At 45.1% G+C, this 15,117-nt stretch overlaps 1 protein-coding gene across 1 annotated transcript in view; it reads left to right on the top strand.

Annotated features, from left to right (window-relative positions):
- The window catches only part of GPR156 (G protein-coupled receptor 156), a 75,012-nt gene that overhangs the window by 17,537 nt on the left and 42,358 nt on the right, over positions 1–15,117 (top strand). Inside the window, exons 2-3 of the mRNA XM_082247645.1 lie at positions 11,167–11,520; positions 14,975–15,093. Coding sequence (XP_082103771.1) covers positions 11,413–11,520; positions 14,975–15,093 — 227 coding nt within the window. The 5' untranslated portion in view covers positions 11,167–11,412. The remainder of the gene's footprint in view (positions 1–11,166; positions 11,521–14,974; positions 15,094–15,117) is intronic.

The raw sequence follows: 15,117 nt of genomic DNA, 5'->3' as shown, positions 1-15,117 counted from the left end.
ATATATATATATATATATGCATATATATAATATAAAATGTGTTTGTGTTTTGTGCAACGTTTTTTTTTTTTTTTTTTAATTTCCCTCCCTAGTTCCGCTCCCATGCAGCTTTGCTGCTGCAGGGAACGGAACTAGGAAGTCCTCCTACCGACAGACGAGCGGCGGAGATCTCGGCTGGCGGTCACAGCAATGAGAGCTCATCGCTGGATCGCCAGGATAAGGTAAGACACTCCGCTGCGCTCTCTGCATAGCTCTGCCCATTCACCCCGAGCGTGACTCCGGGATACCGATAATAGCAGGAAATTCCTACCCCGAGTCACGCTCGGGGATACCGCTAGCGTGGTTAATATATTCTCTGCATTTAAAGTCTTCTGTGTGCAGCAGTCTCCCCAGCACCCTCTCATACTTACCTGAGCCCCATCTCTGTCCAGCGATGTCCACGAGTCCCTCTGTTGTCCGGGACTCTCCCTTCTGATTGGCTGAGACACAGCAGCAGCGCTATTGGCTCCTGTGGCTGTCAATCAAAGACAGTTAGCCAATCATGAGAGAGAGAGGGCGTGGCCGAATGGCAGCTTTGTGTCTGAATGGACACACAGGGCTGTGACTCAGCTCAGGTGCCCCCATAGCAAGCTACTTGCTGTGGGGGCTCTCAACAGGAGGGAGGGGCCAGGAGAGAAGAAGAGGGGAGGATCCAGGCTGCTCTGTGCAAAACCAACTGCACAGAGCAGGTAAGTATAACAGGTTATTAAAAAAAAAAAAAAAAAAGAGACTTTTCAATCACTGAGGTTGATGATCTGTTTCCAATAAAAGTCAATAAGTGGGCACTGCCACCAGATATGTGAGAGGGGGCCAAGGGCAAGTCCACATCTCCAGCATATTGGAGAAACTTAAGGGGCCCACCTACTTTAAATCCAATATATAATGGAGCTTTGTGGTAGAATTTAGGCTCCATTATTCCCAGAAAGGTTAAAATTCCCAGGAGATTATTCCTTCCTATAATAAGGAGAGTCCCGCATACCTCTGATGCCGGGTCACATGATCTCTGCTGCTGCAAGACATGCGGTTGAACTGAGACGTCTTTGACGTTATTGATGACAACAGCAGATTTTATAAGCTGAATGGGATTTAGCATTTTTCATGGTTTTTAACACCTCATCAGAAGAAGAGAGGAAATAATTATGACAAGTTACAACAAAACTGTCTGAGTCACCTTAGGAAGAGTGCAATTCGTTCACTGTATTAGCTGTATGTCATAATGGAACAGTGCCAGATCACTGTTACAGAGCAGTGCAACCATTAACAGTGGAGGTCGAGGACTCGGGGGCCCACGGCATGGTGAGGAGTACATATGATGATCCATGGCAAGGTGAAAGAGTTCATAGGATAGTCCATGGCATGGTAAAAGTGTACATAGGATAGTCCATGGCATGGTTAAAGAGTAAATAGTATGGTCCATGGACTGGTGAAAGAGAGCTTAGGTTAGTCCATGGCATGGTAAAAAAAAGTACATAGGATAGTCAATGGCATGGTGAAAGAGTACATAGGATAGTCCATGGCATGGTAAAAGAGTACATAGGATAGTCCATGGCATGGTAAAAGAGTACATAGGATAGTCCATGGCATGGTAAAAGAGTACATAGGATAGTCCATGGCATGGTGAAAGAGTACATAGGATGGTCCATGGAATGATGAAAGAGTGCGTAGGTTAGTCCATGGCATGGTAAAAAAAAAGTACATAGGATAGTCCATGGCATGGGGAAAGAGTGCATAGGATAGTTTATGGCATAGTGAATGAGTGCGTAGGATAGTCCATGGCATGGTGAAAGTGTACATAGGATTCTCCATGTCATGGTGGAGGTGTACATAACATGGTCCATGGCATGGTGAAAGACTGTGTAGGATAGTACATGGCATGGTGAAAAAGTGCATAGGATAGTCCATGGCATGGTGAAAGAGTACATAGGATGGTCCATGGAATAGTGAAAAGAGTGCATAGGATAGTTCATGGCATGGTGAAAAAGTGCATAGGACAGTCCGCAGCATGGTGAAAAAGTGTGTAGGGTAGTCCATGGCATGGTGAAAGAGTGCATAGGATAGTTCATGGCATGGTGAAAGAGTACATAGGATGGTTCATGGCATAGTGAATAAGTGTGTAGGAAAGTCCATGGCATGGTGAAAGAGTGCGTACTATAGTCCATGAGCTGGTGAAAAAGTACATAGAATGGTCCATGGCATGGTGAATGAGTGTGCAGTATAGTCCATGGCATGGTGAAAGAGTACATAGGATGGTCCATAGCCTGGTGGAGGAGTACATTGGATGGTCCATAGAATGGTGGAGGAGTACATGGGATGGTCTATGGCATGGTGAAAGACAGCATAGGATAGTCCATGGCATAGTGGAAAAAGTGCATAGGATAGTCCATGGCATGGGGAAAATGTGTGTAGGACAGTCCATGGCATGATGAAAAAGTGCGTAGGATAGTCCATGGCATGATGAATGAGTGCGTAGCATAGTTCATGGCTTGGTGAAAGAGTACATAGGATTGTTCATGGCATTGTGAATGAGTGTGTAGCATAGTCCATGGCATGGCGGAGGAGTACATAGAATGGTCCATAGAATGGTGAAAGACTGCATAGGATAGTTCCTGGCATAGTGAAAAAGTGCGTACTATAGTCCATGACCTGGTGAACAAGTACATAGAATGGTCCATGGCATGGTGAATGAGTGTGCAGTATAGTCCATGGCATGGTAAAAGAGTGCATAGGATGGTCCATAGCATGGTGGAGGAGTACATAGGATGGTCCATAGAATGGTGGAGGAGTACATTGGATGGTCCATAGAATGGTGGAGGAGTACATAGGATGGTCCATGGCATGGTGAAAGACTGCATAGCATAGTCCATGGCATAGTGAAAAAGTGCATAGGATAGTCCATGGCATGGTTAAAGAGTACATAGGATAGTCCATGGCATGGTGAAAAAGTGCATAGGATAGTCCATGGCATGGTTAAAGAGTACATAGGATAGTCCATGGCATGGTGAAAGAGTAAATAGTATGGTCCATGGACTGGTGAAAGAGTGCGTAGGTTAGTCCATGGCATGGTAAAAAAAAGTACATAGGATAGTCAATGGCATGGTGAAAGAGTACATAGGATAGTCCATGGCATGGTAAAAGAGTACATAGGATAGTCCATGGCATGGTAAAAGAGTACATAGGATAGTCCATGGTATGGTGAAAGAGTACATAGGATGGTCCATGGAATGATGAAAGAGTGCGTAGGTTAGTCCATGGCATGGTAAAAAAAAAGTACATAGGATAGTCCATGGCATGGGGAAAGAGTGCATAGGATAGTTCATGGCATAGTGAATGAGTGCGTAGGATAGTCCATGGCATGGTGAAAGTGTACATAGGATTCTCCATGTCATGGTGGAGGTGTACATAACATGGTCCATGGCATGGTGAAAGACTGCGTAGGATAGTACATGGCATGGTGAAAAAGTGCATAGGATAGTCCATGGCATGGTGAAAGAGTACATAGGATGGTCCATGGAATAGTGAAAAGAGTGCATAGGATAGTTCATGGCATGGTGAAAAAGTGCGTAGGACAGTCCGCAGCATGGTGAAAAAGTGTGTAGGGTAGTCCATGGCATGGTGAAAGAGTGCATAGGATAGTTCATGGCATGTCGAAAGAGTACATAGGATGGTTCATGGCATAGTGAATAAGTGTGTAGGATAGTCCATGGCATGGTGAAAGAGTGCGTACTATAGTCCATGAGCTGGTGAAAAAGTACATAGAATGGTCCATGGCATGGTGAATGAGTGTGCAGTATAGTCCATGGCATGGTGAAAGAGTACATAGGATGGTCCATAGCCTGGTGGAGGAGTACATTGGATGGTCCATAGAATGGTGGAGGAGTACATGGGATGGTCTATAGCATGGTGAAAGACAGCATAGGATAGTCCATGGCATAGTGGAAAAAGTGCATAGGATAGTCCATGGCATGGGGAAAATGTGTGTAGGACAGTCCATGGCATGATGAAAAAGTGCGTAGGATAGTCCATGGCATGATGAATGAGTGCGTAGCATAGTTCATGGCTTGGTGAAAGAGTACATAGGATTGTTCATGGCATTGTGAATGAGTGTGTAGCATAGTCCATGGCATGGCGGAGGAGTACATAGAATGGTCCATAGAATGGTGAAAGACTGCATAGGATAGTTCCTGGCATAGTGAAAAAGTGCGTACTATAGTCCATGACCTGGTGAACAAGTACATAGAATGGTCCATGGCATGGTGAATGAGTGTGCAGTATAGTCCATGGCATGGTAAAAGAGTGCATAGGATGGTCCATAGCATGGTGGAGGAGTACATAGGATGGTCCATAGAATGGTGGAGGAGTACATTGGATGGTCCATAGAATGGTGGAGGAGTACATAGGATGGTCCATGGCATGGTGAAAGACTGCATAGCATAGTCCATGGCATAGTGAAAAAGTGCATAGGATAGTCCATGGCATGGTGAAGAAGTACATAGCATGGTCCATGGCATGTATGACATGGTGAAAAAGTACATAGGATGGTCCATGGCATGGTGAGTGAGTGCGTAGGATAGTCCGTGACATGGTGAAAGAGTGCATATGATGGTCAATGGCACGGTGGAAGAGTACATAGGATGGTCCATAGCATGGTGGAGGAGTACATAGGAGGGTTCATAGCATGGTGGAAAAGTACATAGGATGGTCCATGTCATGGTGAATGAGTGTGTAGCACAGTCCATCGCATGGTGAAAGACTGCGTAGGCTAGTCCATGGCATAGTGAAAAAGTGCAAAGGATAGTCCATGGCATGGTGAAAAAGTGCGTAGGATAGTCTAGGGAGGGATCCTCAAACTACGGCCCTCCAGCTGTTGCAAAACTACACACCCCATGAGGCATTGTAAAACTGACATTCACAGACATGACTAGGCATGATGGGAATTGTAGTTCCTGAACAACTGGAGGGCCATAGTTTGGAGACCCTTGGTCTAGGGCATGGTGAAAAGGTGCGTAGAATAGTTCATGGCATGGTGAATGAGTGTGTAGGATAGCTCATGGCATGGTGAAAGACTGCATAGCATGGTCAATAGCATGGTGGAGGAGTACATAGGGTCCATAGCATGGTAGAGAAGTACATAGGATGGTCCATAGCATGGTGGAGGAGTAAATAGGAGGGTCCATAGCATGGTGGAGGAGTGCATAGGATGGTCCATAGCATGGTGGAGGAGTAAATAGGAGGGTCCATAGCATGGTGGAGAAGTACATAGGATGGTCCATAGCATGGTGGAGGAGTAAATAGGAGGGTCCATAGCATGGTGGAGGAGTGCATAGGATGGTCCATAGCATGGTGGAGGAGTAAATACGAGGGTCCATAGCATGGTGGAGAAGTACATAGGATGGTCCATAGCATGGTGGAGGAGTAAATAGGAGGGTCCATAGCATGGTGGAGGAGTGCATAGGATGGTCCATAGCATGGTGGAGGAGTAAATAGGAGGGTCCATAGAATGGTGGAGAAGTACATAGGAGGGTCCGTAGCATGGTGGAGGAGTAAATAGGAGGGTCCATAGAATGGTGGAGAAGTACATAGGATGGTCCATAGCATTGTGGAGAAGTACATAGGATGGTCAATAGCATGGTGGAGGAGTAAATAGGATGGTCCATAGCATTGTGGAGAAGTACATAGGATGGTCCGTAGCATGGTGGAGGAGTAAATAGGAGGGTCCATAGAATGGTGGAGAAGTACATAGGATGGTCAATAGCATGGCGGAGGAGTAAATAGGATGGACCATAGCAAGGTGGAGAAGTACATAGGAGGGTCCATAGCATGGTGGAGGAGTACATAGGGGCCATAGCATGGTGGAGGAGTACATAGGGGCCATAGCATGGTGGAGGAGTACATAGGGTCCATAGCATGGTGGAGGAGTACATAGGGTCCATAGCATGGTGGAGGAGTACATAGGGGCCATAGCATGGTGGAGGTGTAAATAGGAGGGTCCATAGCATGGTGGAGGAGTAAATAGGAGGGTCCATAGCATGGTGGAGAAGTACATAGGATGGTCCATAGCATGGTGGAGGAGTAAATAGGAGGGTCCATAGCATGGTGGAGGAGTGCATAGGATGGTCCATAGCATGGTGGAGGAGTAAATACGAGGGTCCATAGCATGGTGGAGAAGTACATAGGATGGTCCATAGCATGGTGGAGGAGTAAATAGGAGGGTCCATAGCATGGTGGAGGAGTGCATAGGATGGTCCATAGCATGGTGGAGGAGTAAATAGGAGGGTCCATAGAATGGTGGAGAAGTACATAGGATGGTCCATAGCATTGTGGAGAAGTACATAGGATGGTCAATAGCATGGTGGAGGAGTAAATAGGATGGTCCATAGCATTGTGGAGAAGTACATAGGATGGTCCGTAGCATGGTGGAGGAGTAAATAGGAGGGTCCATAGAATGGTGGAGAAGTACATAGGATGGTCAATAGCATGGCGGAGGAGTAAATAGGATGGACCATAGCAAGGTGAAGTACATAGGAGGGTCCATAGCATGGTGGAGGAGTACATAGGGGCCATAGCATGGTGGAGGAGTACATAGGGGCCATAGCATGGTGGAGGTGTATATAGGAGGGTCCATAGCATGGTGGAGGTGTACATAACATGGTCTATGGCATGGTGGAGGAGTACATAGGACAGTCCGTAGCATGACACCACACTACATGGGATGATTTATTGCATGATAATGGAGTACATAGGATGGTCGATGGCTTGAAGGCACAGTATATAGGATGGTCTATAGCAAGATGATAATGATATATATAATGATGATAGTACATAAGATAGCCCATTGCATGATGGCACGGTACATAGGATGGTGCATGGTAATCCTGCAGCATATACTGTACTGCAGCAATTCATGTTTAAAACAAATTCTGGAAATATAATAGCCTCTTCAGAGGGTTGGTGAGTTCCTGACACCTGAGGCCACACACACATGCCACAGAAGGAGAGCAACATAAGAGAAGTCCTGGAGAATTATATTATCCATATATGAGGGGTATTGTGAAGCTGATAAATCCTAGAGAAGCCAAAATATAACCAGTTTGAATTTTAGAAACAGAACAGCTCCAGGAAACCTGATAACCTTCCACATCTGCATTGCTGCATGTAATATAGATAGATATCCCCACTGAGCAATGACTTATTATAGGTGTATGATTATAAGTGTCTAATGCTGCCATCTAGTGACAGATTTATACATCTGCACCAGCAGGGAGAACAGCACAGCTACTAATACCACAGACCAGATTTTCAATCCAATACCTTTGAATGAAGAACAAAATAAAATAAAATAAATCATTCTACACAGTTGTTATGTGATTAGCACTCTGTCCTTACAGCACTGAGGTTCTAGGTTTAAAGTGAGGCTAAACACTGAATTCATAACTCAAAAAAATTTATATTGCTCTCAGATTTCTCCAAATTTCCAAATTCCTTTTTTTTTTCTTGCTGTGATCTGACATCCTGTCAGTGACTTGAAGTTTTTTTGCCCCTCTCCTGCATCCCCTCCCCCCCCACCCCCTCGCTTGCCAGCAATTCCCAGCTTTTAAAGGCAGTAAACTGAAGGTTTTGCCATGGCCTTCACAATCTCCTGACCTCAACATAATTGAAAATCTATGGATAGACCTTAAAAGCAGAGGCGTAACTAGAACCTTCAGGGCCCTGATGCAAGAAACCATAAAGGGCCCCCCAGACCCCTGGCCGTGGCCCTTACCTTCAAGCCCAGGGCTCTTCCAACTAATCCTGGGGCTCTTTACACTTGTTGCATGGCCTTTTATTACGGTCCCACAGCAGGATTCTTTCACAAGTTCTGCAGTGGGCCCCCTTCCTGCAATCTTGTGGGCCCCCTTCCTGCAATCTTGGGGCCTCCCCACAGTGGTGCAATGCCAGGGTCCGGTCGCAAGTGTGACCTTTGCGATTCTGGAAGTTCACCCACTGGTTTGCTACCGGGCCCCCTGGAGCATGGGGCCCGGTAGCGATTGCAACCCCTGCAACCCCTGTAGTTACGCCCCTGCTTAAAAGAGCAGTGCGTGACAGACAGCCCAGAAATCTCAAAGAACCGGAAGACTTTTGTAAGGAAGAATGGGCAAAGATACCTCCAACAAGAATTGAAAGCCTCTTGGCTGGCTACAAAAAGCGTTTACAAGCTGTGATACTTGCCAAAGGGGGCAGTACAAGATATTAAAACTGCAGGGTGCCCAAACTTTTGCAGACACCATTTTTTTTGTTTTCTGTAATTTTGAAAGTGTCAGTGATGGAAATAAAATCTAACTTTTGTTGACATATTATAAGAATGTCTAATCTGTAATTTGATGCCTTTTGGAGATTTTTCCATCTTTCCTTGGCTTCTTTATGCACATTAATACAAATTTTTACCTGGGGTGCCCAAACTTTCGATCACCACTGTATATTCTATGGTGCAGTTCATGTCAATGCAGCTCAGCACAGCTCAGTTTTTGGAAAAGGGTCCTGTACTACTTTGGTGCAATTGTGGCGTGATTTTGGCCCAGCAACTTTAATGTACGTGCATTTTTGGTGCTTTTTGCCTGCATTTTGTGTTGGTTGTTAGGAGCCGGCACCCCATTTTAACCATCAGTTTACCCTAATTAGCCCTAATAAACTTCTTCCCCTACTCCCTTCAACTATTATTTTCCTGCTGATTTCTTTTTTGTCTGTTTTTATTTTATTTACCAATACTACTCAAACATATTTCATTTTTATTTGCTTTGTTTGTCTATTTTTAGTGTACTTTTAAAACAAATGCAAAAAAAAAAAAAAAAAACTACCTTTGCAATGCTTTGAACCAGAAGCATGCCTTCAGTGTCATTTTAAACAGGCAAATTATAGAATAAAATGTGTTTTTTGTCTGCCGTAACAATATAAAAAAAATAAATAAAAAACACTGGTCAAAAAAGAAAAGAGCGTCTTTCTAATTTTGTTATTTTTTGATCTGAGGATTGCAATAAAAAAAAAAAATCAGAATTGCAAAACAATATTACAAGACAAAGGCTTTGCTTGTCCTTAAAAAAAAAAATATATATATGTATATATATATATATATATATATATATATATATATATATATATATATATATATATATATAATATATATAATATAAAATAGAAGAAATTTAATAATTGCTCTGCCCCACAGGGGTGTACAAGGGGAGGGGTGAAGGAATTAAATACAATTAAAAAAAATATATATATATATATACACACAGTATCTCACAAAAGTTAATACACCCCTCACATTTTTGTAAATATTTTATTCTATCTTTTCATGTGACAACACTGAAGAAATGACACTTTGCTACAATGTAAAGTAGTGAGTGTACAGCTTGTATAACAGTGTAAATTTGCTGTCCCCTCAAAATAACTCAACACGCCATTAATGTCTAAACCGCTGGCAACAAAAGTGAGTACACCCCTAAGTGACAGTGTCCAAATTGGGCCCAAAGTGTCAATATTTTGTGTGGCCACCATTATTTTCCAGCACTGCCTTAACCCTCTTGGGCATGGAGTTCACCAGAGCTTCACAGGTTGCCACTGGAGTCCTCTTCCACTCCTCCATGATGACATCACGGAGCTGGTGGATGTTAGAGACCTTGCGCTCCTCCATCTTCCATTTGAGGATGTCCCACAGATGCTCAATAGGGTTTAGATCTGGAGACATGCTTGGCCACTCCATCACCTTTACCCTCAGCTTCTTTAGCAAGGCAGTGGTCATTTTGGAGGTGTGTTTGGGGTCATTATCATGTTGGAATACTGCCCTGCAGCCCAGTCTCTGAAGGGAGGGGATCATGCTCTGCTTCAGTATGTCACAGTACATGTTGGCATTCATGGTTCCCTCAATGAACTGTAGCTCCCCAGTGCCGGCAGCACTCATGCAGCCCCAGACCATGACACTCCCACCACCATGCTTGACTGTAGGCAAGACACACTTGGCTTTGTACTCCTCACCTGGTTGCCGCCACACATGCCTGACACCATCTGAACCAAATAAGTTTATCTTGGTCTCATCAGACCACAGGACATGGTTCCAGTAATCCATGTCCTTAGTCTGCTTGTCTTCAGCAAACTGTTTGTGGGCGTTCTTATGCATCATCTTTAGAAGAGGCTTCCTTCTGGGATGACAGCCATGCAGACCAATTTGATGCAGTGTGCGGCGTATGGTCTGAGCACTGACAGGCTGACCCCCCACCCCTTCAACCTATGCAGAAATGCTGGTAGCACTCATACGTCTATTTCCCAAAGACAACCTCTGGATATGACGCTGAGCACGTGCACTCAACTTCTTTGGTCGACCATGGCGAGTCCTGTTCTGAGTGGAACCTGTCCTGTTAAGCTGCTGTATGGTCTTGGCCACCGTGCTGCAGCTCAGTTTCATGGTCTTGGCAATCTTCTTATAGCCTAGGCCATCTTTATGTAGGGCAACAATTCTTTTTTTCAGATCCTCAATGAATTCTTTAGCAATGGGGTGCCATGTTGAACTTCCAGTGACCAGTATGAGAGAGTGAGAGCAATAACACTAAATTTAACACACCTGCTCCCCATTCACACCTGAGACCTTGTAACACTAGCAAGTCACATGACACCGGGGAGGGAAAATGACTGATCGGGCCCAATTTGGACATTTTCACTTAGGGTTACTCACTTTTGTTGCCAGCGGTTTAGACATTAATGGCTGTGTGTTGAGTTGAGGGGACAGCAAATTTACACTGTTATACAAGCTGTACACTCACTACTTTACATTGTAGCAAAGTGTCATTTCTTCATTGTTGTCACATGAAAAGATAGAATAAAATATTTACCAAAATGTTAGGGTGTACTTACTTTTGTGAGATACTATGTATGTATACATATAGATGTATTACTTTGTAATCTTGACAAATGATAACGTTATTGCAAAATAAACAGGCCCATAGAAGAAATTTAATTAATTGCTCGGCCCCATAGGGGGTGTACAAGGGGTAAGGAAGGGATTATACAGTAAATCTGCTTTACTATTTCTTTCATTTGACTGAAGTCCTTCTTACCAGGTAACAGTTTAGAACTCATTTTGCTTCTTTTCACTTGCAGTAACCATCCGGAGATCTTCTCATCTTGGTATGGACATTAAAAAGTTGATCTGATTCCAATGAAGTAAAGAAGAATATTGATTTTGTTTTCAATGTGAATTGTGATTGGCCCATATAAATTATATGATCCAATCACCTCAAGGACTACTTTGATGACCGACTTTTGATTGGAAACAGTCTCTCCATGATTCTGGGGGAACATCGGTTCCTGGATGGTACCAGGTGACCCTCAAGGAGGGCTCAGGGTATGGAGCCCCCCCTGAACTGTAGCGCCCTATCAGAGAGTCACATAGAGACAACATTGGACAGAATGGAGGCGCTGGGGGTCCTGCAGGAGTTGTGCCGCATGTCAGGGGTGAGTGACGTCATCTATAAATCTTACCATGTGACTTTGCTTTGAATTAAAATAAATTTGTATTTATTACCTTCATGTAACTAAATTTATACTTTATATACATTTTATTTGGACAGAGTGGCTGTAAAAACAAGTGCCTGGGAAAATGAAAATGATAAGTACAGTATGTAGAATGATATTTAAAGGTTTTGTCCACCCGAACTTATATCACAGAGGGGATTTAAGTGAACCACAAGCTTCTAGGAGGCTTTAACGGTTAGATTGTCTTGTAATAATTTTTGTCTCTGCCCCTCCCACACTGGTGAGATTTCCTGCAGTAGTTTGTGTCTCTGCCCCTCCCACAATGGTGAGATTTCCCTGCAGTAGTTTGTGTCTCTGCCCCTCCCACAATAGAGAGATTTCCTGCAGTAGTTTGTATCTTTGCCATTCCCACAATGGGGAGATTTCCTGCAGTAGTTTGTGTCTCTGCCATTGCCACAATGGGGAGATTTCCTGCAGTAGTTTGTGACTCTGCCCCTCCCACAATGGAGAGATTTTCCTGCAGAAGTTTGTGTCTCTGCCCCTCCCACAATGGGGAGATTTTCCTGCAGTAGTTTGTGTCTATGCCCCTCCCACAATAGGGAGATTTCCTGCAGTAGTTTGTGACTCTGCCCCTCCCACAATGGAGAGATTTTCCTGCAGAAGTTTGTGTCTCTGCCCCTCCCACAATGGGGAGATTTTCCTGCAGTAGTTTGTGTCTATGCCCCTCCCACAATAGGGAGATTTCCTGCAGTAGTTTGTGTCTCTGCCCCTCCCACAATGGGGAGATTTCCTGCAGTAGTTTGTGTCTCTGCCCCTTCCACAATGGTGAGATTTCCTGCAGCAGTTTGTGTCTAGGCCCCTCCCACAATGGGGAAATTTCCTGCAGTAGTTTGTGTCTCTGCCCCTCCCACAATGGGGATATTTCCTGCAGTAGTTTGTGTCTCTGCCCCTCCCACAATGATGAGATTTCCTGCAGTAGTTTGTGTCTCTGCCCCTTCCATAATGGTGAAATTTCCCTGCAGTAGTTTGTGTCTCTGCCCCTCCCACAATGGTGAGATTCCCTGCAGCAGTTTGTGTCTCTGCCCCTCCCACAATGGTGAGATTTCCCTGCAGTAGTTTGTGTCTCTGCCCCTCCCACAATGGGGAGATTTCCTGCAGTAGTTTTTGTCTCTGCCCCTTCCACAATGGTGAGATTTCCTGCAGCAGTTTGTGTCTCGGCCCCTCCCACAATGGGGAGATTTCCTGCAGAAGTTTGTGTCTTTGCCCCTCCCACAATTGGGAGATTTCCTGCAGTAGTTTGTGTCTCTGTCCCTTCCACAATGGTGAGATTTCCTGCAGCAGTTTATGTCTCGGCCCCTCCCACAATGGGGAGATTTCCTGCAGAAGTTTGTGTCTCTGCCCCTCCAAAAATGAAGAGATTTCCTGCAGTAGTTTGTGTCTCTGCCCCTCCCACAATGATGAGATTTCCTGCAGTAGTTTGTGTCTCTGCCCCTTCCATAATGGGGAGATTTCCTGCAGTAGTTTGTGTCTCTGCCCCTCCCACAATGGTGAGATTTCCTGCAGTAGTTTGTGTCTCTGCCCCTCCCACAATGAGGAGATTTCCTGCAGTAGTTTGTGTCTCTGCCCCTTCCATAATGGGGAAATTTCCTGCAGTAGTTTGTGTCTCTGCCCCTCCCACAATGGGGAGATTTCCCTGCAGTAGTTTGTGTCTCTGCCCCTCCCACAATGAGGAGATTTCCTGCAGTAATTTGTGTCTCTGCCCCTCCCACAATGGTGAGATTTCCTGCAGTAGTTTCTGTCTCTGCCCCTCCCACAATGGGGAGATTTCCTGCAGTAGTTTGTGTCTCTGCCCCTCCCTCAATGGTGAGTTTTACTGCAGTGGTTTGTGTCTCTGCCACTCCCACAATGGGGAAATTTCATGCAGTAGTTTGTGTCTCTGCCCCTACCACAATGAGGAGATTTCCTGCAGTACTTTGTGTCTCTGCCCCTCCCACAATGGTGAGATTTCCTGCAGTACTTTGTGTCTCTGCCCCTCCTACAATGGGGAGATTTCCTGAAGTAGTTTGTGTCTCTGCCCCTCCCACAATGGTGAGATTTTCCTCCAGTAGTTTGTGTCTCTGCCCCTCCCACAATGGTGAGATTTCCTGCAGTACTTTGTGTCTCTGTCCCTCCCACAATGGTGAGATTTCCTGCAGTAGTTTGTGTCTCTGCCCCTCCCACAATGGTGAGATTTACTGCAGTAGTTTGTGTCTCTGCCCCTCCCACAATGGTGAGATTTCCCTGCAGTAGTTTGTGTCTCTGTCCCTCCCAAAATGGTGAGATTTCCTGCAGTAGTTTGTGTCTCTGCCCCTCCCACAATGGGGAGATTTCCTGCAGTAGTTCGTGTCTCTGCCCCTCCCATAATGGTGAGATTTCCTGCAGTAGTTTGTGTCTCTGCCCTCCCACAATGGTGAGATTTCCTGCCATAGTTTGTATCTCTGCCCCTCCCAAAATGGTGAGATTTCCTGCAGTAGTTTGTGTCTCTGCCCCTCCCACAATGGTGAGATTTCCCTGCAGTAGTTTGTGTCTCTGCCCCTCCCACAATGGTGAGATTTCCTGCAGTAGTTTGTCTCTTCCCCTCCCACAATTGTGAGATTTCCTGCAGTAGTTTGTGTCTCTGCCCCTCCCACAATGGGGAGATTTCCTGCAGTAGTTTGTGTCTCTGCCGGTCCCACAATGGGGAGATTTCCTGCAGTAGTTTGTGTCTCTGCCCCTCCCACAATGGGGAGATTTCCTGCAGTAGTTTGTGTATCTGCCCCTCCCACAATGGTGAGATTTCCTGCCATAGTTTATATCTCTGCCCCTCCCACTATGGGGAGATTTCATGCAGTAGTTTGTGTCTCTGCCCCTCCCACAATGGGGAAAGTTCCTTCCAGTAGTTTGTGTCTCTGCCCCTTCCATAATGGTGAGTTTTCCCTGCAGTAGTTTGTGTCTCTGCCCCTCCCACATTGGTGCGATTTCCTGCAGTAATTTGTGTCTCTGCCCCTCCCACATTGGTGAGATTTCCTGCAGTAATTTGTGTCTCTACCCCTCCCACATTGGGGAGATTTCTCGGCAGGAGCTTGGAATTCTTCAGCAGATATGTCACCACCTTAATCCCAGGAGACGCAAGCATGGGATTTGGTTGCCAACATCAAGACAAAATCTTAGAGATCAAATTTGTAATATTTGACAATCCGCAGCATACAAAGTAAAATATGGCAACCAATCAGATCAATCCATACACAGAACAATAAGGTGTACATGGGCAGACCAGGGAGGGAAGCGCTAGATGATGCTGGATATCCTCCAGCCATCATAAGTAACGTTTTTCTATTTGACTGATACTAAATATATGATGTAGGATTTACTTGTATGTTGTGTAATGAGAGATGATTGGTGTCTCCCCCTACAGGCCTCTGACAGAACACAGCTTTCCATTGCAGTACAGGGAATTCTGGGATCACTGCTCTCCTGCGGACTCCTTTTGTCTCTCTTCTTCGCTATTTTCACCATACGCTTCCGGCAGAACAGGTACTGGCTGAAATCGGTAGAGTA

This window comes from Pelophylax lessonae, assembly GCF_965119305.1.
Source record: "Pelophylax lessonae genome assembly, chromosome: 2".
NCBI lineage: Eukaryota > Metazoa > Chordata > Amphibia > Anura > Ranidae > Pelophylax > Pelophylax lessonae.
This window is presented reverse-complemented; position numbering and strand designations above follow the sequence as displayed.